The sequence below is a fragment of the Triticum dicoccoides genome, chromosome 1B (genome assembly GCF_002162155.2).
Source record: "Triticum dicoccoides isolate Atlit2015 ecotype Zavitan chromosome 1B, WEW_v2.0, whole genome shotgun sequence".
Taxonomy (NCBI): Eukaryota; Viridiplantae; Streptophyta; class Magnoliopsida; order Poales; family Poaceae; genus Triticum; species Triticum dicoccoides.
This window is the reverse complement of record NC_041381.1, coordinates 97,250,718-97,272,519: the sequence shown is the minus strand read 5'-3', so window position 1 is coordinate 97,272,519 and position 21,802 is coordinate 97,250,718. Positions and strand designations below refer to the sequence as shown.

At 44.4% G+C, this 21,802-nt stretch overlaps 1 protein-coding gene and 1 pseudogene across 1 annotated transcript; both read right to left on the bottom strand.

Annotated features, from left to right (window-relative positions):
- Positions 1–7,693: 7,693 nt before the first annotated feature.
- Positions 7,694–8,631, bottom strand: LOC119301913. The gene is made up of 3 exons (XM_037578908.1): positions 8,352–8,631; positions 8,114–8,189; positions 7,694–8,018 (listed from the first exon to the last, which is right to left on the bottom strand). Exons 1-3 carry the CDS (start codon positions 8,573–8,575, stop codon positions 7,854–7,856), a joined length of 465 nt encoding a protein of 154 aa, XP_037434805.1. The 5' UTR covers positions 8,576–8,631; the 3' UTR covers positions 7,694–7,853.
- Positions 8,632–12,303: 3,672 nt separating this feature from the next.
- Positions 12,304–18,054, bottom strand: LOC119350187 (annotated as a pseudogene).
- Between the last annotated feature and the right edge of the window lie 3,748 nt (positions 18,055–21,802).

The following is a 21,802-nucleotide window of genomic DNA, read 5'->3' as shown; positions in this document are numbered from 1 at the left end:
ATGCCTGGATTCTGAGTCTATGACCTACCGTCATTTTCTTTCGTAGCAATCGTGTAACCATTGATTACATACCACTCATATCATCTAACTTCCCATGTTGGGCCTCTGGCTAGATCAACATGATCTGGATCAACTCGTTGAGCCAAACATAAGCATTCTCTGGACCTACTACATAACTTGGTAGCCTGCAATTACTCCACAGAATGTTGTGTTATACTTCGCACACAGAATTTGCAGGTATTCTTCTTTATAAATGTCCGCCTTTTTATGTGTTTCCACAAACTATAACGGGTATGCTGATATTCTGTCCAATCTTGTGTGACTTGACCTTTCCCGTCATTCTAAAACCACCTTTCTAGTTGTCTTATTGATGCCCAATGAACAGACACTTTCCTAGTGAACTTGGGGTCTTTATAACCAGGGGAATTTGATTATTTGCCACCCTTTACTTTGGACTTTAACAATTTGCCACTAGTTAGATGGTAAGTGACCTGGTGACACTTTTTATCTAGGTGTTTGATATTTTGCCCTCTCTCAGGTGGGTCCCACAAAAAAAGGACGAATCTACCCTTCCTCTTGATTGACCAGGAATAGAGGAGTTGCGGTTGTTCTCATCCCCTCCCTCCGTCTCTCGCACGCAGGGTCAAAGGCAACAATGGCGGTTGCTGGACGGCGGCGGCGACCCTGGTGAGTCTCTCTTTCTCTCCCGCTCCCTCCCTCTTTCCCGCTCCCTCCCTCTCTTCTCTCTTGCACATCTCGGCGGTGCCCTAGGGTTAGGGTGACCATCAAGGGGAGCACGCAGCGCCCCGCAGAGCCCCCAGCTCCCCACGCGTCGGTGAGCACTGCTGCACCTGGAATTCGCCATGTGCTGTTGTTGTGTGAGCGGGGGCTGAAATTCTCATGTTTGTGCTTCTATTGCGGCCTCTATGTGCTCATGTTGTTTGTTGTAGCTACCGCCTCCACTATGTGCTGATGTTGTGTGTTGCTTCTGTCGCCACTACTGCTTACTTGCTGGTGTACATCTCATGATTTTTGCTTGATTTCTTGCTGTTACAGACTACATAACTTAGATGAGCTAGGTGTTGAAGATGGCTGAACCGGAGAGAGGTGACCACATCCTAGTAGACGGCTTCAACTTTCCTCCTTGTTTGTTCCCGAGGCGAGGTGAGAAAGCAAAGTAGCTTTTTCGGTGCTCATTTTCTAGTACTTTAGCAAATACACGCTAACTCCATATATGTTGCTCCTTATTGGTCATTGTCGAGTAGGCCGCCTCCGCTGCCGCTGGTATTCACATTAACTATTAGAGTAGCTCATTACGTCTACAAGCTTGACGATGGAAGAGAGCAAGTTGTTGACAAACATGACGTTATGTTTGATTTTAACATTTCCGGTATGTCATGGGTTAGCTTCAACGAAGCTGTGACACATCATATCAAAATGGGGATAGGCCAAGAGGTGAGACTGTTTAGATTAGACACCACTCAAAACACAGTTGATCTTGTACTTAATGGTCACCAACTATCAGCGCACGTTGTTGGCAATCATTGGGACTTTGGGGCCAAAAAATCATTTTTTCTAGTTGAGGTTGTTACATTGGAAACACCTAGTGCAAAGAAAGTAGGAAAGAAGGGGGCTCCCAAACAACCGACAGCTACGAAACAGTCGCGTGCTTCAAAACAGCCAGCTGCTCCTAAACAGCCGCGTGCTTTGAAAAAGCCAGCTGCTCCCAAACAACCAGCTGCTCCGAAAAATTCATGTGCTCCCAAAAAGACAACTAACCAATCTGTAGAATGCAGATGTCACAAACAATGGGTAGTAAATATAGAGTTTTTCCTGATGATGTGGAGTTTACGTCGGATGATGTTGACCATCCGGCCATAATGCAATATCAAAATGTTTGTGATGTGGCTGATAGTAGTGAGAGATGTGAGTCCTTCGTGCTTAATCAAGAAGAACCACTCATAGACTGGAGCTTGATTGAGACAGATCCTCCCATAACTGAAGAAGACAATATGTGTGATCTTCTTGGTATCAACGATGTCGATATTCCCATAACTGAAGAGAATATGTGTGATCTTCTTGGTATCAATGATGAGGAAATCCCTGAGGCGCCACCTTCTCCACCTAGTGATGAAGTTTACATGACCGATGAGGAGGACCATGAGCTTTTCATTGAGGCTGCCATTCCTGTTGATGGTAGTGTGCCACCAGATGAGGAGATTGCATATGACAAAGAAAACCCACAGATGTATCTTGGTGCTTTGTTTCCTTCAATTGTATATTTTAGGATGTCTATCAGACAATATGGAATTATAAGGGAGATTGATATTTGGGGATATAAGACTATTAAGAAAAGATATCTTGGCAAATATAGAGCCAAGAGTTGTCCATGGAGGATTACAGCCAGAGTGAGGGCTGATGGACAAAGCATAAGGGTACTACCTTTTTATTTAAGCATTGTTATTGTTGCTATTTTTTCTATGTTTATCCTATGTAGTGATGGGATTTTAAGCATTGTCATTATTGTTGTTTTTTCTATGTTTAACCTATGTTGATATGGGCTTCATATTGTATTGCAGGTTACCAAGATTTCCGTGAAGCACAAGTGCTCCTCTACCGGTAAGATAAAAAGCAGCATGACATCTCAAGGATGGGTAGCATAGAGGACCATACCCATGATACAAAGTGACCCTACAATTGGATGCAAAGAGTTGTTGGAGAATTTGCAAGATACATATGACACTACAATTGAGTATCATACAGTGTGGAAAGGCAAAGATATAGCACATAAAGAGATTTATGGCAGCATGAGGCAATGTTTTCAATATTTGTTTAACTTCAAAGCAGAAGTTGAGAAGCGAACCCCAGGCGGCACTGTAGAGGTGTATATGAAGATGTTGATGGTATAGTTCGCTTTAGCCGATTCTTTATGGCTCTTAAACCTTGCAATGATGGCTTTAAAGCTAGTTGTAGACCATATCTTAGTATAAATTGAACTGCACTCACTGGTAAATGGAGAGGTCACTTAGCCGCTTATACATCATTAGATGGGCATAATTGGATGTATCTTTTAGCATTTGCATTCATTGATGGTGAAACCGACGAAAATTGAACATGGTTCATGACACAACTCAACCGACATTAGGTCATGTTTCCCCTCAGGCTATATGCACAGATGCATGTAAAGGTTTAGAGAATGCAGTCAAAAAAATATTCCCTCATGCAGATCAAAGGGAGTGTTTTAGGCATCTCATGGCTAACTTCTCTAAAAAGTTCCAGGGAGATGTGTTTGGCAGAATGTGGCCAGCTGCTAGGGCATATAGGCCACAAGTATTTAACTACCACATGAATAAAATCCTAGCAGAAGCACCTGATGTGCATGAATATCTTTCAAGGTACCATAGCTTAAAATGGATGAGATGCATGTTTGACCCCACCATTAAATGTGATTACATCAACAATAACCTTGCCGAGTCTTTCAATGGTTGGATTAAAGATTACAAAGAGTTTCCTCCTGATGAGCTAGCTGACACTCTTAGAGAGCTAGTCATGAAACTCGTGAGGAAAGGAGAAAGATTGGAATGAAACTAAAAGGAAAATTATTCCAGCCATCATCCAACAGACTCATAATAGGACAAGGGGATTTAAACATTTGAAAGTTGGGAAATCTGGAGTTGCAAGTTGTGAGGTGAGGGACACAAGTAAATACAACTTGCGACATGTTTTGAAAACTAACCAAAGCGAGTGCACGTGCTTGGAGTGGCAACACACAGGGAAGCCTTGTGAGCATGCACTTGCTTTCTTGCTGGATAGAAGGAACCCCAGATGGGAGGATTATGTGCATGACTATTTCTCTCTAGAGAAATTTAGGGCAGCATATGCTGGAGAGGTTGAGCCATTGACATATAGGTATCAATGGCCACATGTACTATTTCCATTTGACATGGAGGCTCCATTAGACAAGAAAAGAGGTGTTGGAAGGCCTAGAAAGAACAGGTACAAGAGCTTCCTTGAAGGTGGAGATGGTGGTCCTAAAAAGAAGAAAGAGTCAAAACGGCTAGGCAGCAGGAATAGATGTAGAAGATGCCACATTTTAGGCCACAGGCAATCCACCTATCCGTTGAATGGACCAAGGCCAAGGTACTTGTAAATGGTCAATATTTATTTCATCACTTGTTTTACTATGTGCTAACTTGTTCATGTGTAGGAAAAAAAAGAAGAGAGCACCAAGATATCCAGTTGATGATGATGCCTCGGCACTGGAACCTGAAGTGACAGCCCAGCAACATGAAGTTGTCACTCCCAATAGGCACATGATCACTATGCCACAAAGTCTTCAAGGCAGTCCTGATCCAGTGACAAGAAGGTAACACATCCACATACTATAGCAATGTTGGTTTATTACATTTCTATTTTAACTTGCACTTATTACATTTCTCTATACATGTAGCATGCTGGCTTCGGCGTTGGCTGATGAGGCAACACATGCAGCACCACAACTTGATGTGGCTGTAACTCCAACAAGGCACATGATCACTATGCCACAGAGTCTCCAAGGAAGTCCCAATCCGATGATAAGAAGGATGTTGGCCATGGCATTGGCTGATGAGGCGTCGCAGAAACCTACCCCTACCATGGAGGACATCATGGTAGCATACGGCATGGCCTCAAGCTCAAAAGCTAGAAAGTTGACCCCAAAGAGAAGGAAGTACTAGTGTTGTGCTTGATCTTCTCTATACTTTTGGTTGTAATATGACAGACTTAGCATCCTTTACTTTGGATGTAACATGGCAGCATAGCAACAACTATTTCTTTATGCTTTTGGTTGTAACATGGCAACTACTATGACCTTGTGCTTGTAAAACATGGCAGCAAGAATAGATTATGGTAGATGGTGTTTGACCATGTTAAATGCTTTATTTCGCTGTATTGTCTTGATATTGTGTCATGGTGTATGAATATGTCCATCTGGAAATATATGTTTGAATTTTTCTATTTTGTGCATACAAATCTTCAAAAGTGAATTAACAGGCAAAATGCTATCTAAATTGAGCCAAAATGCTGCCGAAAATTTGAACATTTTTTTTGAACCACCCAGAAAAATTTCTAAGAATTACAGAAATTCAATCATATATGTACAGCTAATTTGGAAAAGTTTCATGCAATTTCAATCATTGGTTCAATGGCAAAATGCATTTTAACTTTGAACTTAACTAGTTTGACCACATTTTGACCGAAATTTAAAAGTTGTCAGAATTTTTTTAAGAAATTACAGTAAATCAGTCATATATGTGTGACTAATCTAAGAAGGTTTCATGCAATTTGGATCATTAGTTCAACGACGTTATGCTTTTCAACTTTGAGCTTATGAAGATATATAATGAAGCTCATGGAGTTTGAACGGGGGAAGGAGGGGGCGCAGGGAGCAGTGGGGCAGCGTGAGGCAGCAGGAGGAGCATGAGAGGGCGAAGGCCACCGAGCAGCAAAGGGGAGCAGCAGGTACAACGGCGGTAGGGGAGCAGTGTGTACAGCAGCGGCGGCTGTGATTTTGGACGGGATGTGCTCTGTTTGGGTCCAAGGGTAGAATGGTCCTCTATTTTGTCTACTTAGTCTGTCTATTATTTTCATAGATTGTTTTTGTGTTGAAAAGTGGCAAAAGATCAAAGTACAAAGTAATAAGTGTCACCAGATCAATTATCATCTAACTAGTGGCAAATTGTCAAAGTCCAAAGTAAAGGGTGGCAAATAATCAAGTTCCCCTTATAACCGCTGTAATACAAAATTATTAGTGGTGATTTCAGTACTAAAGGAAGTTTCTTCCCGAGAACGGCCTCCGATGTCCAACATTATTGTGGCCATGGGGCGTGTCTAATGCCCGTTTCTATGGTAGTGGTTGCCTCACGTCCGGTGGCATCGTGTATTGTGTGGCAACCATGATGGCAGGGTCGCGGCCTGTCGGAAGCCGCCACAAGGAACTGCCCCCCGCTCCTCTCTCGCGCGACCGCGTCCGTCCCCCGCGGGCGGCCGGCCGCGCCATCCATCCCTTTTCTCCAGCGCTCCCCTCCACCCTCCCTCTCCCCGCCGTCGCCAGCGTGCGTCGCTGGGCTCGTCTCGGGGAGGCGCCGCCGGCAGCGGCCCGCGGCTTTTTGCCTCCCGCGGAGATTCCTGCGTGGGGCGCCGCTGCTTCAGGGGGTGCTTCCAGGCGGCAATGGTGCGGCGCGGCGGCGGGCTGCCTCGCCGTCTGGCGTCGGTGGTTGGAGGCATGGGGCACCGTCGTTGGCGGCGGAGCTCTGCGACGGCGCGGCTGGCGGCGCCCGCTCGGCCTAGATCTGGGCCCAAAGGGGCCCCATCTGGGCCGGGGCAGGCCGGCGGCTCTGGTCTGTGGCGTAGCTTCCTGGAGGCGGCGACGGGGCGTCGGGATCTTGGGTGGTGGCGGTGCCGTTGTCAGCTTGCTGCAGCGTGGCAGCGGAGTCAGCGTTGCAGCGTGCCGGCTACCACGATGGCGCTGGAGGAACTGGCCTCTGGTGCGACGGCGGTGGAGGTTGTCCCCTCCCGCTCAGCCGCGGTGCTGCCGCCCCCGGCTCCATGCGTTCTCATTTTCTGTCCTCTAGGCTCGCGGTGGTGGCCTCGGTGAGACGGCGTGGGTGGCTTCAAGACCGTGGAGGCGCAGGCAGGCGGGTGGCGTGCTGGGTGGAAGACTCCAGAGGGATTGGGTAGTGGTGTTCGGAGGGTGGGAGAAATCCATGTCAGCTCGTCCGACTCTAATGCGGTGACGCCTGCGGGTACCGCCACCTTTCCTTGGAGGACGTCGGGTGACCCCTTTCACCTTCTTCCTCCGCGTGCCGGGGAAATCCCTAGGACAAGTCCGGGCAACAGCGTCGTTGTCGTCGCTCTCCTTCCTGAAGGTGTTGCTTGGTACGCGGCGGCGGCGCTCCGGAGTGTTGGGTGCGTGGTGGGATGACTTCGGAGGGCGCAACGGTGGCGGATCATTCACGTATCGTCAAGATGCCGTTGTTGGCATTTGTTTCTCTCTTGTTCTTCTTGTTTTATCTTTAGGCTTGATGTGTTGTTCGCCCCAGCAATGCGGTGATGATTGCTTTGTACTACAAAGCGGGAGGAAACCCTATTTCAAAGGGTCGCGGCATGTCCTTCGTCAACGAATGTTCGGCATGTCCCTGAGCATGAAGTCGAAACCGTAGCATTGTGAGGTGACCCGGCGACAACGATGCCAGGTGATGGGTAGTTTGGGGCAGGTTGGTGCCAGGCGTGCTCTTTCTCCTGTGATACTTGTTGTCCGAGTCAGAACGGCCTAGTCCTTGACGTATTTGGTTGATTGTTCAGGTCGCTAGCCTTCTCGTGTATTGTTTGTTCTGAGGGCTTTTTGTCGGTCGTTTGTGGTGGAGTTGGAGTCGTTCGCTCAGGGAGAAACGATGACAGTGACACTGCTTGACGGTGTTTCACTTTTTGGTGATGACGGGTCTTGTTGGTAGCCAAGTCGGCTACGATGCCATAGCTTGCGGGTGTATTGTAACGATCCTTACCCATGAGTGTGGTCTTTTTTTATATATTAATCAGTTTGTACAGCACAATAAACATCCGAAAATTGAATAGAAGAACACGTTTCCCGCAAAGAAAAAGAAGAACAAGAACATATTTTCTTTCTCGAACACGGTAGATATGTTAAGCTACAGAATCCAAATAATACAGAGATAACTGAAGGCAGATGTACTCCAGCACCCTGCACAGTGCAGGCTACCACATCACTACAACCTAAATAACGACCCCTGATAACTGATACGCTCCCGGAATGGGCACTCAACAGACTGAACGCGGAAGATTTCTTCAGCCTGGGTCTAGTAGTGCGAGGTGGATAGAGCTGCCAACACCGAGTGATTGTTGGCACGAGCGAAGGAGCTCCTTGCAGACATAATACTACGATAATAAAGTAAATCGCGCCTGATTTTCCCTGAGACCAAATGAAAGAGGACCTGCATCCACTGACTGGGCATGTCGTAGGCCTGCAGCTCAGAAACAATGAGGCAAATGTCAGCAGTTTGCATTGCGTTCTGAGATATGAATCGACGGATAGATAGGAGGCCAAAATGTACGTTACCTCGGATAGAGACGCCTCCTCATCTCGTATCTTCTCCAGGCTCCTGACAAGGTGTTTTACGGCGGAACCAAGCTGGCTGCAGATCAACCGCAAGATTAGCTAGAAATCAAATCAAGCTAAAAATCACACGGCTCGTCGGAGTCGGAGTCGGTTAGAGAGAGAGAGAGGGAGAGAGAGAGAGAGAGAGAGAGAGAGAGAGAGAGAGAGAGAGAGAGGAGGGAGGGAGAGAGAGGCATACGGCTCATGGTCGTCGCAGTCGAGATGGACGTGGCTGTCGCCCACCCCGTCCTCGTCGATGTAGTGCGTTGAGATCGTGATCTTCTCCCCCGGCGGCGAGTCGGCAGGCGGAAACTGGACGGTCATGGTCACCTTCTTCTCTCTGGAGGGATCGGCAGTCTCGAGGCCGGTGAGGGTCAGGAGGAAGAAGACGGAGAGGAGGGTCAGGTGGTAGAGCCGAGCCATGGCAGACTTGGGGCTGAGGAGTGCACAGAACCTACTGGTTGCCTGGTTGCCCTGGTTGCTACTTCAACTGCGTGAGCGAAATGTGGCCGGCCAAGCATGCATATATGGAGGATAGGTAAGAGCAGAGTTGTGTGAACCAGGACCCGGGTGTGAACTACTGCTGATGTACGTACAGTTGCCAGTATATATGGTTTTAGAGACATTGGTATTCTTACCCCTACAGACTACAGTGGATCCCAACTACGAGTTTACCTTCGAAAATTAAAAAAGAAAAATGGATTAGGTTTCTAATGTACAAGAGCTAGCTCGGTGCAGAGCTGAGTTCTTGTTTCCACTCACGCAGTGTGCGCCACTCAACTGTCTGTGCTACTTTGCTGTAGGGTGCTCATGTAGTACAAGCTGCTACCAGTACTTGCTACTGCTAGTTCAACGTGGGTGTCATCAGCAGCTTATGGTCATAGAGCCGTTCGCCTCAACTGCCCCAAGACCGGCGCCTAGCTGACAGTTTGACGCTGCATGCAGTGCAGGCGAATTCTCTGTCTGACAAAGTAAGTGTGTGTTGAATCAATGCATGTGCTTTCTGTTTGACAATTGAAAGTGGAAACAGACTTTCTTTGCTGCATGCAGTTCGTAGATATTTGCTGCAGCCTTGTGCATATGCCTAAAAATAATAATTTCTCTCAATTATTTCTTTGCTGCAGTTCGTAGATATTTGCTACAGTTTTGTGCATATGCCTAAAAAATGATTTCTCGCAATTATTTCTTTGCTGCAGTTCGTAGATATTTGCTGCAGCTTTGTGCATATGCCTAAATCAACACCCCCCCCCCTCACCTTTCTTTTTTGATTTCATGTTTCTTTTGGGGGTTCCGTTCATTGTTGCTTTTGACGTGATTTAATATCCGCTTAGTGAAATTTTCACAACAATGATGATATGTCTAACATAAAATGCAACTAGTGATATGCACACCGTTTACGATTCATGCCCTTTTGGAAGATTTTCAAGTGTCATGTATAATTGATGCTTAAGCAGACATACATAATTCAAAACCCCATGCATACACCTTGTGCAGACTGATCATGCACGAGTCACCGGTGCTACTCAACTTTGGTGTGATCGATCAACTCATGCATGGAGCGTCTGCCTCAACCGCCTCATGAGAAGTATCGATCACCACCTGATCGAAGTGTGTGTTGAATACATGTGACTTCTGTTTGCTCGTCGGTACAGAGTTGAAACAAATTATTTGTTTCACGCTAAAAGGTTTGTTCATTCATATTTTCTATAACCGAACGAATTTTGCTTTTGCTAATTCTCAGTTGACTAAAATTACAAATTGTGTGAGTCGATCTTAGATGGGAGAGGAGCGAAGCCTCAAGGACGAGATGGGGGCACCGCGGCAAGCGACAGCGAGCCACGGGGACACTAGTAAGACCAAGCCAAAGCTGGTGCAATGCGTCTCGCCGTAGCGTCCTAAGCGGAAGCGAGTTCGAGGCTTGACAGGTGTAGGTGGGGGACCCATTTTTGCTTCGACCCCAATTGGATTAGACAGACCCCGAGACGGAGACACGGACGCCACGGTGAGGCTTTGACAGGAGCTTGCCGAAGGGGAGGCAGGGCGGGTGGAGTCCGGATGTCACATCTTGTGAGTGTGTTATTATAACTTCTGCCCGCTTTTCCATGAATTAATCGGACATCTCTCTTTTATTTTTTAATGTAATGAATTGATTCCTAAGATCCAAAATAAGATATATGTAAATAATAAGCCGACTCTGTCATCGTAGCATTATTTTCTGGCGTACGTGGCATTATTAGCTAATGTATCCCTCTGTTTTCTATCTCAATCGCATTTTTATGTCCTTCCCATCTGTTCTTTTTTTACATTTGTGCAGTTATGCTATATTTAATCTGTTTTTTGAGGGAAAAGCCATCATGGCGGTTTATATTTCATGTGGAAAAAGAGCTACATTGTTGGTGCCATACAATAGTTCGCGAGGGCTCCGACTTAGTAGCCAAAAGATCAACCGCCATATTGGCTTCCCTAGGGCAATGACTGAAACTAACAGAAATAAAATTACGGCACAAGAAAGTACATTCCTCATAGATTGCTGCAGCCGGTCCTAAGGAGTTACCGCCTCCTTGCATTATCTGGATAACCTCCATACAGTCCGCCCTGATCTCGACTTTGTTGCAGCCGATGGTGTTTGCAAGCACCAGCCCGTCCTTAAGGCCCCGAGCCTCGGCCGTCGCTGCATCTTGGACAAACGGGATACTGCTCATGGATGCCACTACGAAGGAGCCTGTTGAGTCCCGTATGATGGCCCCTGTCCCGCCGGTGCCACTATCAGCATCAAAAGAGGCGTCAATATTGAGACTAACAAATCCATCTGAAGGTCTCGTCCATCCATGTCTCTGTATCCTGCCCGCGCCATGCTTCCTTGCCCTCAAGAAGTTTTTGGTTAGAGTCACAATGACTTGGGCCGATCTTCCAGGTTCCTGAATGGGCTCACCATGGGTGAATCTCCGTCGTTCCCACCATATATACCAAACCGCCACAGCAACCAACTCCTTCATGGGCACGCCCAGGAGCGATGGGACAGCAGCGTTTGGCATTAGCATCAGGTCAGCAAGGACCGAAGATCCCTCCAACTCAGATTCAGACAGCTCATTTATGGTGTGTAGCAAGCCTAGCTTTGCCCAAATCTCTTGCACTCTGTTGCATCGAAAGAAAGAATGACAAATACTCTCGCAGTCCGTGGCACATATCGGGCAGTCGGAGATTGTTATCATATGTCGATTGGCCAGTACTCCCCGGCAAGGGATTGCACCATACAAAGCTCTCCAAACATGCACCTTGATCTTTGCCGGTATTTGAAGCTTCCAAAGAGTGCGCCAAACTGGACTAGTACTTGAAGACAATGTGGTATTTGTTTGTCTCAACTTTCGTCCATGTTGGTGATCCCACTCCATATGGTATGCCGTCTTAACTGAGAAAATCCCTGTTTTGTTATAGTGCCATGACACAAAATCGTCCATCATACCTGTAGCGAGAGGAATATTCAATATCCTATTGGCATCAACAGGCTAGAATACCTGTCGGATTAGTTCTTCATCCCAGCATCTGTTCTCCATATCAATAAATTCAGAAACTTTCGTGAGAACAATATTACCTCTTCGGGTCATCACCATTCTGCTTGGGCTGCTAGGGACCCAAGGATCATCCCAAATATTTATTTGCGTACCATCTCCAACTCTCCAAATGTGGCCCTTTTTGAATGTCTGAATCCCACTCCACAAACTCTGCCAAGTGAAAGAACTTCCTTTCTTAAGCGTGCAGTTAAGTAGATCACCATCTGGAAAAGCTCACTAGAGGTCCTTCACCGGACGGAAATTGAGCAGCAAAAAACAGAAGAACAACAAGATATTTTCTTGCCCGAACACGGAAGATTACAAAATCCAAGATATACAGAGACAACTTCTTTTAGGGGTAAATCAAAATTATTGCTCAATAGTAACATTCATAGGATACAAAAATAGGGTCATGAGAAATAGAAAGCCACAAATGACGACCCTTGGACACTTCCACGTTACTACAGCCTAAATAATAGGCCCACTGGACATGCTCGCCGAATGGGCACTGCTGCACGCAGAAGGAACTGCAGCAAAATAGTAAAAGGCGCCTAATGTAAAGAGGAGCTACATCTCCAATGCCCACTGAGCACCGTGAAGCTACATCTGAGAAACAATTAGGCAAAGGTCAGTAGCTTACATTTGCGTTCTGAAATCTCAACCAATGGATGAGATAGGGAGGGGCAAAATGTGCGTTACCTTGGATAGGGAGGCCTGCGGATCTCCTACCTTCTCCACGGCCGAGACAAGGTTTTTCACGGCGAAAATTGTTAAATTATGATCTAAATTCTAGTACCGTGTTGGACTAGACGTAGTACAAACGGTGTGGGCCTTTGCGTTGACGTCGACGCGTACGAGTACAACTCGTTTACTTGTCCTCCAAGGACTTTCATGTATTGCCCTCTTATATACCCCATGTAGTCGCACCTTAGACGGTCTGACGTCTCGTGCTTGTAATACTCCTCCATCATAGTGATTGCGCCTTCGTGCGTTCGTGGTTTTCTCCCGCAAGGATTTTCACGTAAAAATCCGTGTCTCTCTATCTCATTTATTTATCGTTATTATCTAACAAGTGGTATACAGAGCCAAGTTACAGATTTTTGAGACGAGAGATTAGGGTTGCGTGCGAGCCGTCGCCCGCGCGTGACCAGGCGATCCGAAGCCGGATCGATTTCCGCTGCTGCCGCCGCAAGTCGCCAAGTTCCAGCTGCCGCTCCTGACCGGAAATTGATTCCACTACAAGCTGACGTTGCTACAACCGCGTGTCACCGAGACCACGTCTTCCCATCCACAACACCAAGTCCCGACGCACAGTACCAGTACTAATCCTATTCACGTCAAATCATCAGATCGATTCCTAGTAGTACTACTCCACTTCCTGACGTGAAGTCAAATCAGTTTTTTGGGTTTGCAAATTGCTACGCGTCTACCCGTGAGCCACCAGGTGCTACTATTTCTAATTCCGTTTGATCTGCATATGAAATTCTATCAAGAATTTTTCTATCCGCTTGTACTACTTTGTGTACACAGTTTTATCGGTTCATGGCATCCATGAAGTACGATCTTTCGCTGCTGGACCGTGATACAAGGTTTACCCTATGGCAAGTCAAGATGCGAGCGTTGTTGGCACAGTCCGACTATGATGAAGCACTGGATAGTTTTGGAAAGAACAGAATTCAGGACTGGACTGATGAGGAGAAAAGAATTGATCGTAAGGCTTTGTCAAAAATTCAACTTTATTTGCATAATAATATTTTGCAGGAAGTTTTGAGCGAGAAAACTGCCGCTGCTCTATGGTTAAAGCTGGAAGGGATTTGCATGACTAAGGATCTCACCAGCAAGATGCATCTGAAGCAAAAATTATTCCTGCACAGGTTACCCGAGGAAGGTAATGTTTTGAATCATATTTCAGAATTTAAAGAGATCATATCTGATCTAGCTGCAATGGAGGTTAAGTATGAAGAGGAAGATACTGCTTTAATGTTACTTTGTTCACTGCCGAGTTCTTATACCAATTTTCGAGACACCATATTATACAGTCGTGATACTCTCACACTTAATGAAGTTTATGAAGCTTTGAACTCTAAGGAGAAGATGAAACTAATGGTGCCTCATGATGGTTCAAGTTCATCCCAAGCAGAGGGATTATCTGTTTGTTGCAGGACAAAGGAGAAGAACTCCAATAATGGAAACAGAGGCAAAAGTAAGAACGGCCACAGGGGCCGGTCACAATCCAGAGACAAGAAGTACTGCAGATATTGCAAGAGAGACGGGCATGACATCTCAGAGTGTTTCAAGTTGCAGAATAAGGAAAAGAGGAAAGGTAACAAATAAGGTGAACATTCTGCTAACGTTGCTCATGATGATAGTTCCGATGATGCTCTTGTCGTTATTGCTGGATATGCTGAGACCAATAATGAGTGGATACTTGACACTGCATGCACTTTTCATATGTGTCCATATAGAGATTGGTTTAATACTTTTGATTCCACTACTTCTGCTGGTTCCGTTTTGGGTTTTGATAATTCACCATGCAAGATTGAAGGCATAGGTTCTATTCGAATCAAGATGTTCGATGGCATAATCAGAACTTTGACAGATGTTCGGTATATTCCGAAGATGAAGAGAAATCTTATTTCTATGAGTGCCCTTGATGCAAAGGGGTACAAATATTCAGGTGGAGATAGTGTTTTGAAGGTCACCAAAGGTTCCCTTGTTGTGATGAAAGGTGACTTAAGTTCGACCAATGGTCTTTATTACCTTCGAGGTTCTACTGTTTCAGGTAACGCTACTCCAGTTGTTTCAAAGAATTCTGATTGTGATGCTGCTAACCTTTGGCATATGCGTCTTGGACATATGAGTGAACTTGGTTTAGCAGAGTTAAACAAGAGAGGTCTCCTTGATGGATATGAACCTGGTAAATTGAAATTTTGTGAGCACTGTATCTTCGGCAAGCACAAGAGGGTGAAGTTCAATACTTCAAACCATACAACTGAAGGTATTCTTGATTATGTGCATTCTGATTTATGGGGACCATCTCGCAAGAAGTCACTAGGTGGTGCAAGTTACATGCTGACTATTATTGATGATTATTCGAGAAAAGTTTGGCCTTATTTCTTAAAGCATAAATATGAAGCATTCTCAGCATTTAAGGAGTGGAAGATTATGATTGAGAGACAAACTGAAAAGAAGGTAAAGATACTTCGCACTGATAATGGTATGGAATTCTGTTCTAAGCAATTTAAGAATTATTGCAAGTCTGAAGGCATTGCCAGACATTACACCGTTCCTTATACTCCTCAACAAAACGGTGTTGCTGAGCGTATGAACAGGACCATTATTTCCAGAGCCCGTTGCATGTTGTCCAATGCAGGTTTGCATAGGCGTTTTTGGGCTGAGGCCGCTTCCACTGCTTGTTATCTCATTAATCGTTCACCATCTATTGCTCTTAATAAGAAAACTCCAATTGAGGTATGGTCTGGTTCACCTGCTGATTATTCACAATTGAGAGTTTTTGGTTGCACTGCTTATGCTCATGTTGATAATGGAAAGTTGGAGCCTAGGGCTGTTAAGTGCATCTTTCTTGGTTAAAGTCTGGTGTTAAAGGTTTTAAATTGTGGAATCCTGAAACCCAGAAGGTTGTTATTAGCAGAAATGTTATCTTTAATGAATCTGCTATGTTACATGATGTTTCATCTACTAATGTTCCCGTTGAGAGTGAACAACAGCCTACTATTCAGCAGCCTACTGTTCAGGTGGAGCATGTTATTGAAACAGGTGATACATCTGGTAATGAAATTGTTATGCATATGATGAACCCGTCGTTGATGATGAACATGTCACTCCCACTCCAAATCAGCCTATTGTTCCACCCAGTTGGAATCTTGCACGTGACAGAGTTAGACGGGGTATTAATAATCCTGGCAGGTTAATTGAAGAGTGCAATATTGTTTCTTTTGCTTTATCTGTTGCAGAGGATATTGAAGGTAATGCTGAGCCTTCTTCATATTCCGAGGCTATTATTTCTGGTGATAGTAATAAGTGGATGACTGCTATGCATGATGAGATGGAATCACTTGAAAAGAATGGCACTTGGGATTTAGTAAAATTACCTAGAGAGAAGAAACCTATTCGTTGCAAGTGGGTTTTCAAGAGGAAAGAAGGTGTTTCTCCTAATCATGAGACAAGATATAAAGCAAGGTTAGTTGCTAAAGGTTATAGCCAGATTCCAGGTATTGACTATAACGAAGTCTTTTCTCCTGTTGTGAAGCATAGCTCTATTCGCACTTTACTTAGTATTGTTGCCATGCATGATCTTGAGCTTGAACAATTGGATGTTAAAACTGCATTCTTACATGGAGAATTAGAAGAGGATATTTATATGGAACAACCTGAAGGTTTTATTATTCCTGGAAAAGAAAAACTTGTTTGTAAGTTAAAGAAATCTCTTTATGGATTGAAGCAATCCCCGAGACAGTGGTACAAGAGATTTGACACCTTTATGCTCTCTCAAGGTTTCAAAAGGTCTAATTATGATAGTTTTGTTTATTTGAAAACTGTCAATGGTTCAACTATTTATTTGCTCCTTTATGTTGATGATATGCTTATTGCTGCAAAGAGTATGTCAGATATTGATGAACTAAAGAAACAATTGAGTAATGAATTTGAGATGAAGGATTTGGGTGCAGCAAAGAAAATACTTGGCATGGAAATATCCAGAGATAGACCATCTGGAAAAGTGCATCTCAGTCAGAAGGGATATATTGATAAAGTTCTTCGTCGTTTTAATATGCATAATGCCAAGCCGGTGAGTACACCGTTAGCTGCACACTTCAAATTGTCATCAGCTTTATGTCCTAAGTCAGATGCAGATATTGAGTACATGTCTAGAGTGCCCTATCCGAGTGCAGTTGGTTCACTTATGTATGCCATGGTTTGTTCTCGTCCGAATTTATCATATGCATTGAGTGTTGTCAGTAGATACATGGCTAATCCTGGAAAAGAGCATTGGAAAGCAGTTCAGTGGATTTTCAGATACCTGCGTGGTACTTCTAATGCTTACTTAAAGTTTGGGAAAACTGGAGATGGACTTATTGGTTTTGTTGATTCTGATTTTGCTAGTGATTTGGATAAGAGAAGATCGCTCACAGGTTATGTTTTCACCATTGGTGGTTGTGCTGTGAGTTGGAGAGCAACTTTGCAGTCTATTGTGGCTTGTTTCACTACTGATGCCGAGTATATGGCTATTTCTGAGGCATGCAAAGAAGCTATCTGGTTGAGAGGTTTGTACACTGAGCTTTGTGGAGATTCATCTTGCCCTACCATATTTTCTGACAGTCAAAGTGTCATATATCTTACAAAGAATCCAATGTATCATGAGAGGACAAAGCACATTGATGTTAGATTTCACTATATTCGAGATGTTGTTGCTGAAGGTGATTTGAAGGTATGCAAGATAAGTACTCGTGATAATCCTGCTGATATGATGACAAAGCCAGTTCCGACCAATAAGTTTGAGCTTTGCTCAGGCTTAGTTGGTATTTCTCATTAGTCCTATGGACTTTGACGCACAAGGTGTTTATGCTCATTTGGATGGAGTTATTCACTTTCTTCGACTACTGGAGGGAATTTGGATCAAGGTGGAGATTGTTAAATTATGATTTAAATTCTAGTACCGTGTTGGACTAGATGTAGTACAAACGGTGTGGGCCTTTGCGTTGACGTCGACGCGTACGAGTACAACTCGTTTACTTGTCCTCCAAGGACTCTCATGTATTGCGCTCTTATATACCCCATGTAGTCGCACCTCAGACGGTCTGTCGTCTCGTGCTTGTAATACTCCTCCATCATAGTGATTGCGCCTTCGTGCGTCCGTGGTTTTCTCCCGCAAGGGTTTCCACGTAAAAATCCGTGTCTCTCTGTCTCATTTATTTATCGTTATTATCTAACAAAAACGATGTTGCAGATCGACCGCAGGCTTAGCTAAAAATTTATTAAACCAAGCAAAACCACAAGACTCATGGAGTGTGTGCTTTGTGAGGATGAGTTGGAGACAGAGACAGAGAGACAGAGAGACATACGGCTCGTAGTCGTCGCTGTCGAGATGGAAGTGGCTGTCGCCGACCCCGCCCTCGCCGACGATGTGCGACGAGATCATGATCTTCTTTTTTTTTGCGACGAGATCGTGATCTTCTCCCCCGAGTCTTCAGCCGGGTACCGCACGGTCATCGTCACCTTCTTCCCAACCTTCTTGCCGACCTTCTTCCCTCCGGACAGATCAGCAGCCACGAGGCCGGTGAGGAGCAGGAAGAAGAAGACGGAGAGGAGGGTGAGGTGGTAGAGCTGAGCCATGCCAGACTTTGGGATGAGGAGTGCACAGAACCTACTGCTTGCCACTTCAACTGCGTGAATGAAATGTGGCTGGCCAAGCAAACGAGAGAAGCATATATGGACCGGATATAGGTTAGAGCAGAGCTGCGTGAGCCGCGTGTGAACAGCTGCCGATGTACTGTTGGCCGTTGCCAGGGAGGCAATTCATACTAACTGGTGTTCTACCGTGAATTCCAATTGCAATTTTACCTCGCTTATCTAACATGATGATTTTGCCTTCTCAATTGAAGATACCATTTGCCCCTTGCTTACACTCCGTTATTCGGCATCGGATTAAACAACTTTTTAGATATGGGAGCATATTCCAGAAAATAATAATGACCAAACTGCCCCCAAGCTTGCTTATCCACAGAAAATGCGGCAGTGTCAAGGGTGGTGCGGCATGCCGACGGAGGCTAGGTGATCGCGGGCGTGCGGCCTAGTTGCGACACGGGAACATGGGAGAGGCACATTTTTTTGTCAAAACTTGAATATGCGAATAATGTCAAGTTTTATTATCAAATATGTTTGGAAATACGCCAAAGTGTTATCCAAATACTCGTATAAAAAATTACAATAAAAACACAAAGTTCAAGAGAAAGTCCCCATGGGCAAACTTGCCTTTTTACAATGAAGCTGACACCGTGCGTTAGTTGCTCTCAACAGAATAGGGGCAGAGCAATTCATAGATTTGAAAAAGCAGGTGCAAAAATACGAAGCTGTATAAAGGGGGGCATGGAAGAGGCACAATTTTTTTGGTCAAAACATGAATAAGCCAATAGTGTCAACTTTTGTTGTCAAATATCTTTTGAAATACGCCAAAGTGTTGGCCAAATAGTTGATGACAAAATGAGCGTAAAAACTCAAATTTCCAGAGGAAGTCTACACGGGCAAACTTTTACAAATACTTGATGGCAAGCCACGCAGTGCGCGCCACTCAACCGTCAAACAAATATCAGCAGTGCATGTGCCCCAAAAGTAGTAGCAGCGGCAGCTGCATCAGTGCATTGTGTGCGCCGATCTACTGAGCCGTAGTGTTGCACGCCGTAGGGTGTGATCATGCATGTAGTACCAGCTGCTACAAATGTCCCAAGACCGGCGCCGATCTGACAGTTTGATTCAGAGTGTGTGTTGAATCAATGCATGTGCTTTCTGTTTGCTTGCTCGTCAATGGAGTAGTTTGAAGTCAAAACAGACGTCTTGTACTCTTGCTTCCGAGTAGAAAGCTCTGCTTTGGGGGAAATTGCTGTAAGAGATTGTTCGTGCATATTTGTAGCATGCAGCTTAATTTGTACCTACCAAAATGATTTTTTCATTTGGTTTAGCCCTCTTTACCTTTATTTTATCCTTTTTGTTTTTTCCTATACACACTATTTCCTTTATTGTGTATGCATTTCATATTTCTTTTGTGGTTTTCACTATTGCTTTTGATGTCTGTAATTTAATATCTGTTTAACTAAAATTTCACAACAATGATGTTCGATGTTTCTTACCAAAGAATGATTTGTAGGAACATCGTTTATGAGTCACTGATGCTACTTCATTTTTTAACATGGTGCAACGTAGAAGTTCACATATGTGCACATGCACTCCCCCTATGAACGCACACACGCACACACTACCCCTATGAGCACCTCCGAGATACTTTTTCGGCTTGAGAATTGGAGATTGACGAAGTCACCACAGACACCTCATAGTCCATGGGAAGTTGTACTCCCACTGAATGAACATCGCCGAAAAGTATGAAATAAATTCAGGAAAATGCGAGCACCAATGCAAAGTCTACTACTTGAACCTTGGTGGGTTGGTTCCACCACTTGATTCAAAATTTGACCTTTCTTCCTCCTCTTTCACACCCGAATTGCAGCCTCCTCCCCATCTCTTTCCCCTGCTCAAACCCCTCTCTAAAGCATTCATATCGGTGACATTTATCCATGGATTCGGTCATTTCCCATCCGTTGAGGTAACCTCTCACATCTCCCACGATTTGGTTGGCTGAAATTCATTTGTTTGGTGACATTGGTCAAGTGTGCCCAAATTCTAGTTTTGGGAATTTCTCCCAAATCCACTCTTGAAGTGGTCACAGAGACGTCAATATAATTTTTGTGATGTGTAGTAAGCACTAGGCTTAGTCATATATTTACGATCTGTGACATCAATGAACCAGGGTCAGGGTTAGGGTATGTGTTAGAGGGGGAATAGATGTAATGGCATGGCCTATTATAGATATTTATTCCTTGATGCTATATTCTTGCGAGGTGCTTTAAATATTATGCGGTAGATTTTTCGTTGATGCGGTATGTTTCTTGCCAATGTTTTTAGATAGCCACACTCATTAATGTTCATTACATGGACAAGGCGACTTTTTTGAGTAACAATGCCAAGATTGTTGACAATGATGAGAAAGTGATGGCATGTGTGACAACTCTTTAGTCTTGATGAGTTGTGGAAAGAGTAAAGAGTTTTGAATTGGATGGACCTGTCTGCAAGTTCTAGTTATGATGAAGTTCAAGCAAAAATTTGTAATATTTCCTATTTGTTCATATGTGACTGCATTTGAGTGTCAACACATTGACCATGGTGTTGCGTAGTTCAAACAAAACGATGCCTTTTGTTGCATTTCGGAAAAAGGGTCAGATTTGGTTAAACATTTCGAACAGGTTCAATTTGTGCTACAGTTTCCCAAAAAGGTCAAATTTCTGATTTTGGCCTGGCGTGGCGAACTTCATATTGTGATTGAGCATGGTTATTATCCCGTTATGCATGCGGTTTTGGGTAGTGTTCTCCTAGTGCATTCAACTTAACTATGTTGAGGTATGCTTTGAATTGTTGGTTGGAGTAGGCTATTGGATAACTCACAGAGAGATGGTAGCCCTGGTGCTAATTAATTGAATTTTGGTTGCATTCTTAATTTTCTTCTCTCTTACGGTCATAGGTGCTATTTAACTAGTTGCTTATGGCATCTTGTGTTTGAATTTATGTTATATTTAGTTAATGTTTTTCTAAAGCACAATTAATTTCCTCCGGTTGACAGAGATTTAGCAGAAAATGCATAAAATAGAAGACACAAGAATACAATTTTCTTTCTCGAACGAACTGAAAAGAGTTTCACATGATCGTCTCTTATGCTAAGCGACACACACAATCCATGAGAGATACTTGAAGATCGACATAAGCAAGCACCCTGCTGATAGTCTGATACTACAGAGATACTTGTATTATACCTCACTACTGCTACCTCTCCGACTGGCACTGGTTACTGATAGAGAGTACAACAATATGGAAGTACAACCAGAAATTCTCCCTTACTGATAGTCTCATACTACAGCACAAAGTAAAAGGCGCCTAATATATTTTGCCTGAGACGAAAAGAGGAGCTCCTTCTCCAATCTCCACTGAGCACTGGACATGCAACCATCCACCACGCTGAGCACCGTACGTGAAGGTCCACCTACTACTAGAGCTGAGAAGTAACGAGGCAAAGGTCAAGGTCAGCACTTCACATTGCGTTCTGAAATCAGCAAGAACACGGAACAGGGTGGGGCAAACTCAACGTTAGTTACCTCGGATCGAGACTCCCGCGCATCTCGTATCCCCTCCAGGGTCGTGATAAGGTACTTCATGGCGAAACCGAGGCTGGAATTCAATCGCAAGCAGCAACCTTAGCTAGAATTTTTTTTTAAAACAAAGCGAAATCACACGGGTAGAGAGAGAGAGAGAGAGAGAGAGA

Bases quoted from the DNA above. Each gene is read 5' to 3' on its own strand.
- LOC119301913 (XM_037578908.1), bottom strand. From the start codon at position 8,575: ATGGCTCGGCTCTACCACCTGACCCTCCTCTCCGTCTTCTTCCTCCTG. The intron at 8,190-8,351 runs GTATGCCTCTCT...GTTGATCTGCAG, and splicing joins GACTGCGACGACCATGAGCC to CCAGCTTGGTTCCGCCGTAA. The intron at 8,019-8,113 runs GTAACGTACATT...TCTGAGCTGCAG, and splicing joins AGGAGGCGTCTCTATCCGAG to GCCTACGACATGCCCAGTCA.